This window comes from Amblyomma americanum, chromosome 9 (genome assembly GCF_052857255.1).
Source record: "Amblyomma americanum isolate KBUSLIRL-KWMA chromosome 9, ASM5285725v1, whole genome shotgun sequence".
Classification (NCBI taxonomy): Eukaryota; Metazoa; Arthropoda; class Arachnida; order Ixodida; family Ixodidae; genus Amblyomma; species Amblyomma americanum.
The window spans coordinates 15817517-15835274 of NC_135505.1; the positions used below are offsets into that span (position 1 = coordinate 15817517).

The following is a 17758-nucleotide window of genomic DNA, read 5'->3' on the forward strand; positions in this document are numbered from 1 at the left end:
GGAACTTCCGTCATCTTGAACCACTTCGGCAGCGACTGAGGTACGCAAGACCAAACACAAAAAATTTATTCGAGACGGGGTTCCAGAACACGTGTGGTCAAAATCAATAACAAGCGAAAAAGAATCAAGAACGGAGGCAGCTACAAATATTAATCCCACTATTATAATAAACTCCAACAACAAATCCAGTAGAACGACACAAACGTCAACAGTTCAAGAAACACGCGTAGAACGATCTGAAATGACAGCATCTACTAATAATAATCTTGCGGTTCCAAGCGCCGACTTTGCTTTCCAGCACAATATTATTAATCTATCAACCAGGGCCTTAACGACAGAGGAAATATCCGTCCTTTCTCGAGGCCTTACATTCTGCCCTACCACCGGTAAATACAGCGAATTCTCGGTGTTAAAAGATTTGGACAACTTTGCACGAATGTTGCGACTCCGGGAATACTTCTTCGATCGGGCGCGGGTTACCGCGGATAGCAGAGAACTCGTCGTTACTAACCACCACTGGACTCCTAGTATAGGAAGGGACAAACACTTGGACATGTACATTAACGCCGTCCAGAAAGACATTATTTACGCCTACAAGAACCAAACTCCAGGGAGGCAGAACTTGTCTAAAAACGAACGGGATGCATTGAAGGCTCTGAGCAGAAGGACAGATATAATCATAAAACCAGCGGATAAGGGAGGTGGTATAGTTGTCATGGACAGCGAAAAATACATTGAAGAAGGCTTGAGACAACTCTCTAACATTAGTTTCTATCAACGTCTTGAAGCAGACCCAACTGCGCAATACCAACATTTTGTAGCGGAGACCCTGTGTCAACTTGCGAAGAATGGGGACATATCCCTACGGTTATCTAAAGCCCTCACCGCACCACACCCGTCGCCGGGCCGATTCTACATGTTACCGAAAATCCACAAAAAGAATAATCCTGGCCGCCCTATAGTATCTGGCATTGGCACGATTACAGAACCAATTTCCAGTTACATTGACACACTAATTAGACATATTCCAACAACACACGCATCATACATACGCGACACAAACCATTTCCTTCGCGCAATAGCAGGTCTCAAACTCCCGGAAGGAGCCTTCCTGGCAACACTAGATGTAGTCTCTCTCTACACAAACATTCCTCATTCCGATGGCATTAAATCTCTGATCGAAGCGTATGAACAAAACAGAAAGGAGGAAACCCCTACCCCACGTGTTTTGGAAATACTGGCAAAAATCGTACTCGAATATAACAACTTCGAATTTAACAATGAACACTATTTGCAAATTAATGGCACAGCCATGGGTACAAGGATGGCACCAACCTACGCCAATATCTTCATGCATAGTATTGAATCCAAATTTCTGAAAGATTGCCCCATTAAGCCCACCCTATACAAACGCTACTTGGATGACATCTTTTTAATATGGACTGACACAGAGCAAGAACTCGTACGTTTTATTGAAAACTTCAACCTCGTCCACCCCAACATATCTTTCACTTACACGTACTCCAACACCAAAATTAACTTTCTAGATGTTGAGATTTCGGTAAACAAAGGCTCACTTACCACCGGTGTATATAGAAAACCGACGGACCGCCAACAATACCTACACTTCCAAAGCTGCCATCCTCGTCACTCTAAAACAAGCATCCCATACTCTCAGGCACATCGATTTAAAAGAATATGTTCCCAAGACGAGGACTTCGTAAAAAATTCCAAACGCATGCGAGAAGTCCTCATTAAGCAACGATACCCCCCCGCCATTGTCGACGATGCCATTGAAAAGGCATCTAAACTCAACCGAGAGCAAATACTGGAGGGATGTCGCTACAACGACGAAACAGACCACCGGGCCAATCTCGTACTTACCTTCACCAGTAACCCGCCTAACGTAAACAAAATCCTCAGAAAACATTTCAACATCCTCGAACAAAGCGAGCGCCTCACCAAAATTTTCACTGCTCCCCCTCACGTGATCTACAGACGACCAAAAAACATTAAAAATATTCTTGTACACTCAAAAACAAATAACCAGCCGGTTTTGGGGTGCCGGCCCTGTGGAAAAAGTAGATGCCAGGTCTACAAACACATACAAACATCAAGCTGTGCAGTAAGCACAGCTTCAGGCTTCAAATGGGAAATTAATGGCAACTTTGATTGTGATTCCTGCAACGTAATATACCTCCTAGAATGCAGTGTGTGCAGTATGCAGTACATTGGACAGACCGTCAACCCTCTACGAATTCGCTTTAATAAACACCGCGCGCATATCTTATCCCTACCCAACCTTCCCTTGTCAAAACACATTAATGAGCGAAACCACCCATTTGATGCAATTAAGTTAACAGTCCTACAGGGTGGGTTCCACAACACCCGGGAAAGAGAACAACGCGAGTCGTACTTCATTTACAAATTTGAAACAATTCCTCACGGCATTAATGAAAGTCCAGGTGTATTGTCCTCCATCCGCCCCTAGCAGGGCCGTTGCTGACATTACGAGAGCCAGCTTGACATACCTCGGTCGTTTCTTGCCAGCGACATCTTTTTCAAGCTCACACAAATTTCTTCATTCCCTACCCCATCCTGCCCCTATCTTCCCAGTTCGATTACCTTGACGACGGGGTGCAATTGAAGAACCCTTGCCTTATTGCTCACGCCATTCACATTTACCTCCCACACCACACTTGGCCGAACTCGGATGTTTTTCCACTTTTTTTCTTTTGTGGGTGTTTTCAGGCACAGTGCACGTGTGTGTAGTTAAGCTCACGGCGCCCTGATTCTACCTTGACTCGGGCTGCGGAAATGGTTCCAGATGACGGAAGTCTCCTGTCCTGTCTGCATTTTATTTTGTTTATTTGTTTACTTTTTCTGGCCAGGTCACGCGAGTGCAAGCATCTCCAATTTATATATGTTGGACAATTCCGCCACCGTCTGTTTCTGTACACCTTACTCTCTTAAATGCTCCCGCCATTGTCATTTAGCCGCCACACGACACTGGCATGAGCTCGGATGTTTTACTGCTGTATGTCTGGGTGTTTTCATGCACAGTGCACGTGTGTTTAGTTAAGCTCACGGCGCCGCTGATTCGGCCTTGGCTCTGGCTGCCGAAGTGGTTCAAGATGACGGAAGCTCCGACCCTGTCTGCATTTTATTCTGTTTATTTGTTTACTCTTTGTGTACGGGGCATGCGAGTGCACGCGTCTTTAACTTTTGTGTGTAGGGCGATCCCGCCACCGTCTGCTCCTGTCCACCTTACACGCCGCCGCTCTGTTGCCTTGATGGGTAGCCATTATCCTCTCCCGCTCCGTGTTTTCCTTTTTTTTTTGTTTCCCTCGTCCGGGGTCGGCTCCCCGCGGCTTCGGGGTGGGCGGCGGGGTACAACACGTTTTTCTTTTTTATTTGTTCCCCCTTTTTTTCCCTTTCTATCTGTATCTTTTCTAGTATTCTTTGCCACCGTTTGTTTCTTTTGTTCATGTGTCGTACATGTGTGCCAGTGCCAACTCCTTAAGAAGAGGAAGAAGACCCCTGTAACTTCAGTCTTGAGAAAGGACAGGCTCTGTCCGAAACGTCGACTCAAAATAAATCTATGGCTAAATGAAGCGTTTTCAACTTTGAATTTTTGCCTCTAGCAACCAAATACGTTTATCTTTCTATACTGCATATATATATATATATATATATATATATATATATATATATATATATATATATATATATATATATATATATATATATATATGAAATGAGGGCTCGTTTGACAAACATATGAAGGACGCCAACAGTCACTGAAACCAAGGTGCATAGGGGACTGTTTTTGTTATATAATTTGGAGCGCTGATCAGAGGCGCTGGTGAACACTCTCAAGGGTTCGCTTAACGCAATAAACATAAAAACCCAAGAGAGCAGAATATTGCACCGCCGTCGCCGTAGCTCAGTTGGTAGAGCAGCGGACGCGATACTCGGAGGTCGTGGGTTCGGATCCCACCGGTGGCATGGTTGTTTTACTTTTATTTTTACCGGATTGCTGCCCGAGAAAAGAGCGTGCGAGGTTGCAAGAAGCGTCACGCCACTGAGTTCGTGAAGTGCTCAGAGGGGGTTGTTTACGAGATCACCCTGGCATGTGGAAAAGCTTACATCGGTCAAACGGGCCGATGTGTAAACGACCGGCTGAGGGAACACCAGCTTTCAGTTAAGACCGGAAAAGGATCTAATCTGCCCTTACACTGTAGCGCATGCCCTTCGGCTACGCGTGATAACCCATGCCTGCCTTTGCTGCCGAAAACGAGGATTTTAAGGCGTAGCCGTGACCAGATGGCGCGTGAACTTGCCGAGGCTTTTTTCATTAGGAACAAAAGAGATGTCTGTGTGAGTGATGCCTCGATAAGACTTTATCAGACAGAATGCAGATTTCTGGCTTGCGCTCAGTGACTGACATGGTGGTGTGGAAGTTATAAGCATGTGTTGTTCTGAATAAACCCAGTCGCGAGTCTGCCCCCGTCCTTGTGCCCTTCTCGTCCATGTTTGAAATTTTTTGCGCAGTACCTTTACTCAACGATGTACGACCGACTCACTCAACAACATGCACTCCTTTATAAGTAATTTTCTTTAAACCAATTGATTGGCTCTACAAATTAAAAAATAGAAACATCCTGCGCACCTTGGTTTCGGTGGCTGTTGGCTTCCTTCATACGTTTGTCAAACGAGCCCCTCATTTCATTTGCCTTGTCTGCTAATAGGTTAACGAGGGTCTCGGTACTGGCAGTCTCTATGCCATAGGTAGCATAAGAGGGTTCTCGCACAGTTTACGCCCTCGCCGTTAGATGACGTTCTACATCACACTAGCGGTATTACAGGACGTGCTATGTCCACCGCTATGGACGAGGGTGGCGCCGTTGAACACTCTCAAGGTTAGCTTACAATCAAAATATAAATGCCAACGAAAGCAGCATATTGGACAGCCTTCGCCGTAGCTCAGTTGGTAAAGCACCGGACGCGATATTCGGAGGTCGTGGGTTCGGATCCCACCGGCGGCATGGTTGTTTTTTCTGCTGCTTCATAAGTAAATTTCTTTAACCAGTTGATTGGCACTACAAATTAAAAAATTGAAACATTTCCCTGTGCACGTTGGTTTCGGTGGCTGTTGGCTTCTGTCATATGTATATATAAAAATAAATTGATATATATGTGTGTGTGTGTGTGTGTGTGTGTGTGTGTGTGTGTGTGTGTGTGTGTGTGTGTGTGTGTGTGTGTGTGTGTGTGTGTGTGTGTGTGTGTGTGTGTGTGTGTGTGTGTGTGTGTGTGTGTGTGTGTGCGCGCGTGCGTGTGCGCGTGCGCGTGCGCGTGCGTGTGCGTGTGTGTGTGCGTGCGCGCGTGTGCGTGTGTGCGCGTGTGCGTAAAGGAATCTAACAGTCACCGAAACCAAGGTGCATAGGGGGATGTCTCTATTTTTTTATTTGTAGTGCTGTTAAAAGGGAGAATACTACTTACATCGATCTGTCGCTTAAAGAAAATTACTTACAAAGCAGCAGAGAAAACAACCATGCCGCTGGTGGGATCCAAACCCATGACCTCCGATTATCGCGTCCGGTGCTCTACCAACTGAGCTACGGCGACGGCTGTCCAGTCTGCTGCTGTCGTAGGTATTGTCATGTAGTGGTGACGGCAGCCGAAGCAGCTATGAAGACGGACAAAAGGTCTTCTAAAGGAAAACTGTTGTTTATTTGGCTGACTTGCACCCAAAATGGACTGAATCACTCGGCGGCGGCGTAGCGACAAGTGTGCTCGGCGGTGGTCAAGCAGAATGCCAGCCACTATCGGCCGTGCTCTATTTAAGGCTGATAGCGAACTTTCGAGATAAAGCGTGCAAAGTTACTAGAACATTCCGGAACAACGTAGAGTCAGCTCTGCCTGCATGCGATCAATGGAGATACATCTAGTCGCGTCTTGAGTTTAGAACAAAGCGATAAAGTTGTGTGGCTTCAGGTTTGAAGAATGAACAAACACTGCAAATGTTCGCGGCAGTATATATGTTTAGCGTGTAAGCGAACCTTGAGAGTGTTCGCGGCCGCTATGGACGGTCCACCGCTAAGGACGAGGGTGGCGCTGGGCTATATATATATATATATATATATATATATATATATATATATATATATATATATATATATATATATATATATATATATACTTATAAAGTAACGTTTCGAATGGGGACCAGTCTGCTTCAGAGTGTGTGTCCCTGATGAAGACTGTTCCCCAGACCGAACGTCAGTAAAACTATGTTATGTTTTAAAGCGTGCCTCAGTTTGCTTTATAAGTATATAACTGCTGGTTCATAGTGCCTTTCTCGCAACAGTCACACATATATATATATATATATATATATATATATATATATATATATATATATATATATATATATATATATATATATATATATATATATATATATATATATATATATATATACGAAAATATTTTAACATACTTAGTCATACGAAAAATTCTGGAAAAGCGCACTTTTCAAAGCGAAGTTTTTATGAATAAAGTTTTTTCGTATGTCGCAAGATATCCCGCTATGACAGTGAATGTATCCACATTTCATTTTTTTATGTTAACATTCTTTCTACCCTCAAAATCATTCCCTTAGGGTTTTCTAACACCGTTTAGACTTTAAATGAAAGACTTTAAATGCAAGACTTTGTTACGTAACGAAAGAATGCAGCTTTGACTTCAATATTTCCACAAGAATACCTCACAATATTCCACACTTGCCATGTCCAAATTTGTGTAGTGCCAGGGCTAGTTTCGAACTTCTCTCTTTGACCGTTGGAGCTTAAAGAATATGGTGGACCAACCAGCTCCAAGCGGAAGCACTTGTAAGCTTGTTAACAGAAAACAATAGCTTATCTTCCAAGTGCATCTGTGGATTACGAACTCTGGTTGCGCGGCACAGGCATCACCCGACACTCGCAAGAGACCAGTTAGCCAACCCACCTGGGGACAAGCCGTGGGTGCGACAGAGGTGGTGTCCAGGGTTCCGGTCCATCGCGCCTTTGGCCGCGGCGGTCGGAAGCGTAGCTCGCCGACGGGCGGCTCGGCGAATGGGATGCCGAGGTACTGCTCGACACCCCGGCCGACCACGTGCAGCACCGTGCCTCGCACTCGCCCCTTGGTGGTCTCCCTCTCCACGTACGAGTCGCTGCTGGCCGCGGCCGCACTCAGTAGAAACAGCAGGGCCGCTCCTCTCACCATGGTCGCTTCTGCAGCTGTCAAATGGATCATGTCAACTGTCGACGCAAACCTGCCTTGCATAGTGCTCGTCACCCTTTCTTCCCTGTTTATTGGTCTTCTCAAAGATTAAATAAAAAAGCATGAATGGAAGAGAAAGGAAGCCCGGTCCAACAGTGCTTTGCCGGGCTTAAGGCCATTTGAAGCTGAAAGAAATGGAGTGAAGCACCCGAAAAAATGTTTAAGAAGAAAATTGTTGTAAAAATAAAAGCATAGAAAACAAGAGTGAAGTCCCGAGTCAAGATCGCCAAGTTGTAGATGCAGGAAGAAAAAAAAATGAGGACAGAGATCCCCAGAGAAGGCAGGCAGTTTACAGAAGGCTGGGATAAAGCTGACAGATTGTTAAAGTAGGAAAAGAAGTGAGGGCAAGGAATGCGCAAAGAACGGTAGCAATCGGACAAAACTTAACGAAAACGCAACGGTTAAAGAACGTTATTCCATATGGACATTGAGTAATCTACAAAGCAGTACACCCGGGCACATAACCGACAGCCATCTTGAAAACACGGCCGGACAAGAAACGTTCGATTGCGAGTATTAAGAACTACCGCTCTTTAAAAAACAAATAATTAGCGAATGCAATATCAAATGAAGCGCGTAAGCTAAGTTGTCTTCACCTATGCTTTCAACAAATTTGGATACCAACGTATACATCACGAAACGACGATTCGTTTTGTGCCACCCTCATCCCTATGCGACCCCTAGATCCCCCGCCACGGCCCTCCGAAGGTCGCCCCCATTACGGCTTCGAGGAACAAAGGTCGTCGGTACGAACCCTCACTCGGATCAGGCTTCAACGCGACCAACAACGTTGTGCGCCAATTCGCGCCAAATCGTTTGGCGGACTGTGAACCCTCTGCTTCAAGAGGGTGGGCCACAATTTTCTCGCCAATAGCGACCCCAATTTGCCCCAGTCATGGCACTCGCTCAGACGGTACATAGCGGAACTCCAGTATATCTGCCTATATACTGATACCTGATACCTGATTTAATATCTGCGGCTGGTCCTTGGACCTACGATACTAAACTTATTTTTGGAATATGGCGGAGTGCTTGGCTTGGAAGCACTCTGGCACGGCTCGGCCCGGTATTGCACTGCCTCCGGGATCAGCCGGGGGCATATTAGCGCGGCGCGTCTTTTCATTCACTCTTTGCTCCCCTGTCCTTTACCCCTCCTACTTTCAGCACGCGGCAGCGAGCGTGGCTCGGCTTGAGCCAGTAGGCAGGCCCGTGCTCTTTCCTTTTTCTTCTTCCTCTCAGAAACATCAGTCCGTCAGTCAGTCGCCAGTATAGGGTTATAGGCTGCAATGCGGCCGCCGTACCGGTCCGACGAGCGCGCGCGCGTGCGATCAGATGGTAAGGCATCACATTCTGCTGATCTGAGGTGTCATGGCTATGATGACATGATTTAGCCGCCATCTTGAAATTTGAAAGCGGAAGGAGTGACGGAGGCGAAACGAGCAACAGTAAGAGCTAACGTTCTCAAAAGTAATAAGAAGAAGACTGTAGAAACATATGACCAAACGTCCTCATGCAGACGGAATTGTGCAGCACTAAGGAATAATGAAAAAAAACAGCCAACCACACTACGGCACTGCAGAACAAGTCTCATTTTTGATAAAGAAATTATTCTGCGGGAAATTAGGTGGCTGCTGACCCGAAAGACGTGGGTTCGATCCCGGCCGCGGCGGCCGCACGTTAAATAACTCCCTGACGAAAATAAAAGCGCTGATTTGTGTGTCTTGTCTCTTTCTTGGTCTGTGTGTGTTTTGCGCTGGTGAACCACCATTATAAAATAAAAGGCAGCGTCCAAAAGAAAGATCAAATGAGGGTCCGGCTCCCACATGGGAGCCTTTTTCGTCATTGTGAACAAGGCTTCCGTGTGGGAGCCGAAATGTCACTTCATCTTTCTTTTGGTCGGTATCTTTGATTTTTCGTCTTGTTCCATCCCGACCAGATGGGTTTCAGTCGAACTCTTGACTTCAAAGAACTACTGGTGGTCGAAATCATCCGGAGCCCTTCATTACGGCATCCCTCGTAGTATGAGTTGCTTTGGGTCGTTAGACCCCATTAAACCAACCTTAATCAGAAAGATTTGTCGCAAACATAGGTGGGCAAATTCTCTCATTTTTATTTATCCTCCCTCATCCTCAGTTTTGAATCCATGGCCCTCACCCTCGTCCTCACTTCCAAAAATTTGCTGCCCTCCTCTCACATCTTCGGCCCTTCCTCTCTCTCACTAAGGATCGTTTTAAAACTCAAGTTATTTTTTGTAGTCGGCAACTTCAGGCAACATCACTGAGTAATAAACATATAAGACAAGCCCTCAAGAACATTGGACGAGAGGCTAGATGCTTATATTTTTGTGTCTACGTGTGTGTGTGTGTGTTGTTTGAGCTAATACGTGAGACAAAATCGAGACCGTTATGAGTTGAGCTCCAAAATATCACTCTGCCTTTACTTCTGACACGCACTGCATGAATACATCTCTCCTGCACTTCTAACATATCATTGTTATCTATATGCACTGCTCAATTGAGTCAGAGCGTTGTCTGGGCGCATAAAACTATTGTACGCCAAGAATATTCAGAAAACAATGAAGTGGCATTTACCACAAAATCTACAATAAGTGCTAAGCACAGAATAGACTCAGAAAAAGGAATGTTTGTAGGTCTTTTAATTACATTTACGCCATCACATCGCGATAGCAATGAGTCTTCTGAATTTCACTGCTTCTAACCTCCCGCCATTTCGCGTAGTTTGCTGCTTGCTGGCCTGATGACGCTTGCACGCGCACGGATGGAACAAGGTGAAGACCACGCTTTCAAACTACAGCGTGGGAGACTGGCAGTTCAACAGGCGTGAGCGCGCGTACGCTAAGAAGACGACGGTATTGCAAGACAGTTATAGAGCTTGGCGGCTCGTACAGGCAGGATTTTAAGTTTTCTCCCAGCTGACTGTTCATCTGGGGGAAGTGTATGAACCGACCCACTTTAACACTCCCTCTTGATGGTGTGCTCAGCCTTACCTCGCGTCTATTCCTCTGTTGTTCTCAGCCAAAGTTGGGCGGCGTTGAAGTTCATATATGAAGTTCAGCGCCTGTGTCGGCGTTTCTTCCTGTGTTTTCGCCGTAAGTTGCACTTTTTTTCAAATATGAGCACGGTTGCTCTGTCTTTTTTGCGATGTGTTTCGCGGCATTTCTTAAATGCTTTGTAAATAATTTACCTAATGTTAATTGAATATCTTTTCAATATAATATATATCATGCTTAAATAAAAGAAACGTTGTGGCGATGGCGTAAGGTTTTGTTTCTTGCGTGACCAAAATGACGCCTTCTTGCGGACATTCATACAAACCATGCTATCTAGTGCACTTCCAGGATTCATTGTCTCTTCGTGCAATGCTCGGAGGTACACAGTGTCTCGCTTCCTGCGAGAGGTGGTCTTTGCAAGGTTTTTGCAAGTGCGGTTTTCTCTAGAGTATTTAGCGAGTGTAAAGCCGAAGCGACTATACAAGGATCTTGTTGAGCAGTTGTTTCCAGCTTCACTGTACAGAACCTTATACTGTGAAGGCCCTGGAAAAGACGTTCTCAGGCGAGTTAAGAAGATGACTGTCGCGCCTGGCGTTAAATAATTCTTTTTCAAACTGCATACAGGAACCCTACCAGTAAAAACATGGCTAGAGGAAAAGGGCCTTTTTGTTCCTTGGGGCTCAAACTGTCTCTTGTGTAGAAAGCCAGAGACGGTAGAACACGTGTACCTGGATTGTTGGGATGCGGTGTTCTACTGGGATGTTTTGCAAAGAACCCTAAAAAAAGACTTGCCATTGACACCGCGCGGAATTCGGTACCTGACCACTGAAAGTGATGTTGCACATTGTGACCAGATTATGTTATTGGGCTTTCACAGCATTTGGGGGAGTAGAATGGCTTTTAGACATTGTGACTTGGATGCACGATCGGTATGTGATTATTTTGTGGAACATATGTATAAATTAAGAAAAGTCCTGAAGCAGCAGGACAATGCAGATGATGCATTGAGTCTGATGGACCAACTTGTTGTAATGAAAGTCCATTAGACACGGTTGTCTGGCAAGGGGCATGGCAACTAAGATATTTTATTGATGTGTATATTCATGCATAAAGAAAAGAAAGTGGCGATGGCGTAGTGGTCTGAAGCAGCGGCCAGCGGAACTGGTTTTTTAGCGCCGCCGCCAGGGTTCGAATCCCGCTACCCCAGCTATAAAGTTTTTTTATATCTTTAGTGCCTTCCTCCCGTGAGATGTCGGCTATCCGCTGCAGTGAGGCTCTTATGCTGTCGCTTAATATAGAACATTATTCAGGCCACTTCAGAATCAAACTGGTTGCTAAAAGGCAGCATTTGGACTGAATAATGGTAATCACTAACTTCCCGAGTCTGGACTGAACGAATTCTGTGGTTGCCATTTTAGTGCCCTAGAGCTTCCACACCGCCGAAAAACGGTTGTCTGTCTGTCCGAAGCCAGCTTCTAGCACGTGGCCCATCTTGGTCATGTGACGTTGTGACGTCATCACAAGCTGCCCACCGGATTGTCGGCAAACTGCCCACCGTGGAAGTTCAGTTAATGATTAGTCGCGAGAGATTATTCAGGAACCGCATGGGTCTCACAAGCCCCACCGATGGCAGCAGCTGCCATCTCAGAGCAGTGGCGCACAGCTTAACCGTTGTGCCTCAGCGCCAGGAGTGTAATCAGGACTCCCAGCGATCTCTGAATGTAGAGAATTACCAATTCTACCGAACTGTAAGTTTAAAATGATGCAATATCACGCAAACCTACATAATATGATGTACCAACCAAAGTAAGCCAGTTCAGTTCAAGCAAAAGTATAGAAATACAAGATAAAGCATTCAAAACCAGTGGTAATGGTGCTACAGCACGATAATTCGTAGTGTGCCCAAGCTAAACCACCCGTGACTTTTTTGCTTAGACGTCTGCGTATTATTCAAACGCTGGGTGTCAATTCCGTACCATGCCTGCAAGAAATTTGGTTCATAAAATTAGGCACGCAATTACGTAGCCGCACGTCTCACCAGGGACAGAAATAATCCAAGCGATGTTCCGGTTATTAGGGTAGCAGTACAGCCTTTTCTTTTTTTATCACATCGTACAATGCAAGGCAGAGCGAGCGATGATTCAGACCAATGTGGTTAAGCTGCTGTTTTTTTCCATGATAAGACAGAACCTGAGAATTTTTACGCTTTGTCCACCACATTGCGGCACCGTTTTCCTATACTGCAATTCCAGCGAAAATGGAATATAGAAAGAAGAAACGGCGGTACTGAACTACTCACAGTGTGAATGAAAAAATTCCACACCAGTGCCGCCAACAGGCTTGAATTTGACAGTGGAATCTCGTAGAATTTTTTTGCGCAGCAGCCAGTTCTTTGAAACTTTCCTGAGCGCGAAATCGGACTTCGTTCCTGGAAACAATGCTTAGAACCTGAGAATTCAACAACATTACTATAATTTTTACGTTGTACTCTGCACTCAGTTCATCTGACAGACTCGGGGACGATAATGAAAATGTTGACTGCGGTGCTATGGTTCCCGTTGGATCGGTGGCCACCCGCACGGCCCGGCCAGTGCCCCCTTGTAATGTATTTATTTTATTATTTATTTATTAGTACTTCAAAGGCCCCATTGAAGGGGTATTACATGGGTGGAATTTCATCAGTACATTTCTTCTATGGACGATCTGAATGACGATGAGTCGATCTGATCAAGGATGGCGTTTGGCAGGTCATTCCAGTCCCTCGCTGTATGAACGAAAAATGATGGCAGATGCGCAGAAGTGCGGGCCTGGGGAGGGTAGACGGCCTTCTCGTGGTTTGTGCGATTGGAGATGAGTTGTGCGGGGCTGATAATGGAGTTCAGAAATGGATGATTCAGAAATGGATGGTTCAGAAATGGAATGTCATGAAACAGACACAGTCTGTAAATTTTTCGGCGGTTGGCTAAATGTGTGAGATGAGAATTACGTTTTAGTTCAGTTACACTTACATGATAACAATAGGCTGAGAAAATGAAACGAACTGAGAGATTCTGTACAGATTCGAGAGTAGTGGAAAGGTTATTTTGATGAGGCTTCCAGATTGCGCATGCATATTCTAATTTGGGACGGAAAAGTGTTAAGTAAGCAAGGGATTTCACTGATGGGGGTGCTAGTCGCAGGGTTCGTCGAAAGTAACCAAGGACGCGATTTGCCTCGTTAATAACCTGAGATACATGAAAAGACCAATTTAGATCAGGTGTCAAATGGATGCCTAAATACCTGTAAGTTGGTACTGAAAAGATTTCCGCATTCCCGATTAGATATTTTGAAGATGGTTGTGAATGACGTTGGTGGAATGATAGCAGAGATGTTTTTTTTCACATTTAAGGACATTAGCCATGTATTAACCAGGTTAGTACGTACTGAATATCAGACTGATGAAGCAAAATGTCATCGCTGTTAGTAGGCCGGTACTTAACGCAATCATCAGCGAACATGCGAATGTTATAACATATGTTAACAGACAAATCATTAATATATATGATGAAAAGAAGGGGGCCCAAGACGGTGCCCAAAGGTACCCCAGATTTAACAGAGGAATAAGAAGATGAAAATTTATTAGCAAAAACAAACTGCTGCCGATTAGTGAGAAAGCTGCATATCCAATTAAAAACATGTTCGTTAAGATTGAGACGTGAAAGTTTTAGGAATAGTCGTTTGTGAGGAACTTTGTCAAAAGCTTTTTTCAAAATCGAAGAAGAGGGCGTCAATAGGAATGTTAATGTCAATGCTAGAGCTAAAGTCGTTAATAAAGCGGGCTAACTGTGTTTCACAAGATAAACCTTTTAGAAAGCCATGCTGGTTAGGCTGAAAAAAGTTGACGTACACTAGGAATTTTATAATTTGAGAGAAAATTATATGTTCCATTAGTTTAGAAGTGATACATGTGATAGATATTGGTTGATATTTATGGCGAGAAGATGAAAGCCCTTTCTTCTGGACTGGTATGACCTTGCCTATTTTCTGTCATAGGCAATGATGGCTGATGAAAGGGATTGCTGAAAGATATGAGATAATATGGCGTTAGTTGCATGTTTTGTATTTTTAACAATTTAGTATCGATTCCGTCAACACCAGTTGAGGAGGTTAATTTCAGAGCCGATTATTTTGACAACACCATCAGGTTCAAAGCTCAAGTCCGGCATAGGTGGAAATTTAAAGGAAGGAAAATCGGGTAATTCGTTATCCGGTTCGGGAGGGAAATTTGAGCTGAATGATAAATTCAAAACTTCCGCAACATCATGATCTTCAATTGGATTATTATCATCGTCACACAGTGTTACATTTCTGATGGAGTTAGGATTGATACACTTCCAGAATTCATGTGGGTTTGTACGAGTCATGTCGGATAGAGTAGAAGAAAAAAGTGAGTGTTTAGTTACGTATATTTGTAGGTTATAGGATCTTTCTGCTTCTTAATAATTTTGCCACGTGTTGGGGTTATTCGTTTTTTGGCTGTTCGGAAGTCACAAAGGTGATTCATGGCGTTCAGTTACGGGGATGTAGGTATAAATGTTTCAATTAGAGCGTGCATTTTTTTTAACTGTGGCCAATTAGCTTCAGGAGTGCGATCAAGAAAATAGGCTAGAAGCCAGGTTCGGAACGCATCAAGTTCACTGTTGATGCTTTCATAGTCTCCTTTGTCATAAAGTGTGATTGTTTTAGTTACTGTTTTTGGGTGCGGTAAGTGGTTGAGAAACGTGGTGTGTATTATTGAGTGGTCACTGATACCCGGCAGATTCAAGAGTGATATCAAGTTTTCTGCATGTGACGTTAGTATCAGGTCTAATATGTTCGATGATTGAGCATTCTGACTTGTTGGGATGGTGACCAGTTGGGTCAGACCAAAAGTTTGAAAAGTATTCAAGAAATCGCGCGCACAAGAATTAGTCGTGTCAGGCGGGTTCCACCAATTAATTTCGGCAAAGTTGAAGTCACCAAGGACAAAGAGGCAAGCGTGCGGAAGTTAGGAATTTATCATATGAAGGGCGTTGGGGAAGGAAGGAATGAACGAAGCATCACTGTCTGGAGCATGATAGCAAGCGCAGATTGCTGTCGGCGGAAATAAGGCTTTAGGACAGAGGAATGACATTTCGATGGGAGAGCCAATCGGCATAACATGGAATTTAAGGATGTGGTAAGCTGCTATTAGGACGCCCCCGCCTCGTTTACCTATGCGGTCGCAGCGAAAGACATCACAGTTGCGGAATGCGGTCTGTACTTCGCTATCCGTTATGTTATCATTTAACCATGTTTGTTATTACGACTACGTTGCTTTCTGTGGTGTTGATTAGGCTAGAGAGAGCATCGCGTTTAGACAGGAGGCTTCTAATGCTAGAGTAAAGGTCTGAGAGCGAGTTGGGAGTGCTTTTTTGGGTGTGTTTGGATGATAGCTGTGGCGTTCGAGGTAACATTGATTGCAATGCGTGGTCGAATGTGTACGTGGTGGTTCCGATTACAATCCTGTCGTGTCGGAGGATAAACTTTTTTGTTCACTTAGAGCTTAATCTATGAGGTTTTTACGGGCAATACGAGTGCTACGGGAGTCGTCTTCGGAAACGCTGTGATTAGTACCCTTAAAGTGTTTCGCGTTTGAAAGAACCAGTTCCATGGCTTTGAAGTGTGCGAACTTGACAGTAATGGGAGTGTTCTGTTGAGTTAGAAGAGCTCTATTTTCGGCATAGTATTGTTGCGGGAAAGAATATATTTACAGTTATTTACAAAACGAATGAACAGCTACGGGCGGCACTCAGAACACAGCCAGAGATGAGTTCTCGTCTTCTTCTTCGTCCACTCGTTCACTCGCTCAATGTCGTCGTCGTCGTCTACCCGCTGCAGGACTCCCGGCTGATGAAACGCAGTCTCGGCGTTGGAGTGGTGGCGTAGGAGCGTCGTGATAAGGTTTGAGGCGGCATACATGGACGACGTCGGTAGAGGGGCCAGAGGACGATGGCGAGGGCGCAAGGGGAGCAATTTCATAGTTCACGTCGGTGACTCGGCGCACCACACGGTAAGGGCCCCGGTAGTGAGAAAGGAGCTTCTCGGAGAGACCGACGCTGCGCGACGGCGTCCAGAGAAGGACGTGTGATCCGGGGTGATATTCGACGGCCCGGTGCCAGCGGTCGTAGGCGGACTTCTGGGAAGCTTGAGAGGCACGGAGCCGACTACGGGCTATTTGGCGAGCCAGCGTGGCCTGGGCGATGGCGTCCTGAGCGTGAGCAGTGGTGGGGATTGAAGAAGCCGGCATGAGTGTGTCCAAAGGCAATAGGGGGTGCCTACCAAACAAAAGGTAGAAAGGGGAATAGCCTGTTGTGTCATGCCGTGAAGAGTTGTATGCAAATGTCACATAAGGTAAGGCTGCGTCCCAATCGCGGTGATCCGTTGAGACGTACATTGCTATCATATCGGTGAGCGTGCGGTTGAACCGTTCCGTAAGCCCGTTGGTTTGTGGATGGTAAGCTGTCGCGAGCTGGTGCTGCGTGGCACACGAACGAAGAATGCCATCAATCACTCTTGACAGAAAATAACGACTGTGGTCGGTAAGCAGTTGACGAGGGGCGCCATGGTGAAGAATTGCGTCTTGGAGAAGAAAATCGGCGACATCGGTAGCGCAGCTGGTGGGCAAAGCACGCGTGATGGCGTACCGAGTCGTATAATCAGTTGCGACAGCGATCCACTTGTTACCGGAGAGGGACGTGGGAAAATGGCCAAGAAGGTCGAGGCCAACACGGTGAAAAGGTTCCGGAGGTACGTCGATGGGTTGTAGAAGACCGGAAGGCAAAGTGGAGGGCCTTTTCCGACGTTGACACAGGTCGCAAGCGGCAACGTAACGCTTGACGGAACGATACAGACCAGGCCAAAAGAAGCGGTGCCGCACTCGAGCGTACGTGAGGGACACGCCAAGGTGGCCGGCTGTCGGCAGATCGTGCACTTCCTCAAGGACAGAAGAACGTAGATGTTGGGGTGTGGCGAGGAGCAGCGGAGGACCGTCGGAGCGTAGGTTGCGGCGATACAAAATGCCATTTGGGACACATAAAGTTGCAGAGACTGAGATCGGTTTGCAGAGCGGAGGCCATCAAAGATAGGTTGTAAAGATGAGTCGTTGCGCTGTTCGTTGGCGATATCGGTGAGAGCAGTGATAGCTAAGAGGCAGGGTAGGGTCTCAGCGTCTTCGAGGTCAGGTGGCTCCACAGGGTATCGGGATAAACAGTCAGCATCCTGGTGGTGACGACCGGACTTGTACACGACTGAGTATGAATACTCTTGAAGGCGCAAAGCCGAGCGACCAAGGCGACCGGTGGGATCTTTTAGTGAAGACAGCCAACAGAGAGCGTGGTGATCAGTGACGACAGTGAATGAGCG

The 17758-nt window shown here is 45.6% G+C and overlaps 1 protein-coding gene across 2 annotated transcripts in view; it reads right to left on the bottom strand.

Moving 5' to 3' along the window:
- Positions 1-17758, bottom strand: part of LOC144104030 (acetylcholinesterase-like) — a 118801-nt gene that overhangs the window by 55158 nt on the left and 45885 nt on the right. The window contains exon 2 of one of the 2 annotated variants that reach the window (XM_077636813.1): positions 7012-7283. In XM_077636813.1, coding sequence (XP_077492939.1) covers positions 7012-7269 — 258 coding nt within the window. In that variant the 5' untranslated portion in view covers positions 7270-7283. The remainder of the gene's footprint in view (positions 1-7011; positions 7284-17758) is intronic. The other variant, XM_077636814.1, reaches the window with a different exon arrangement.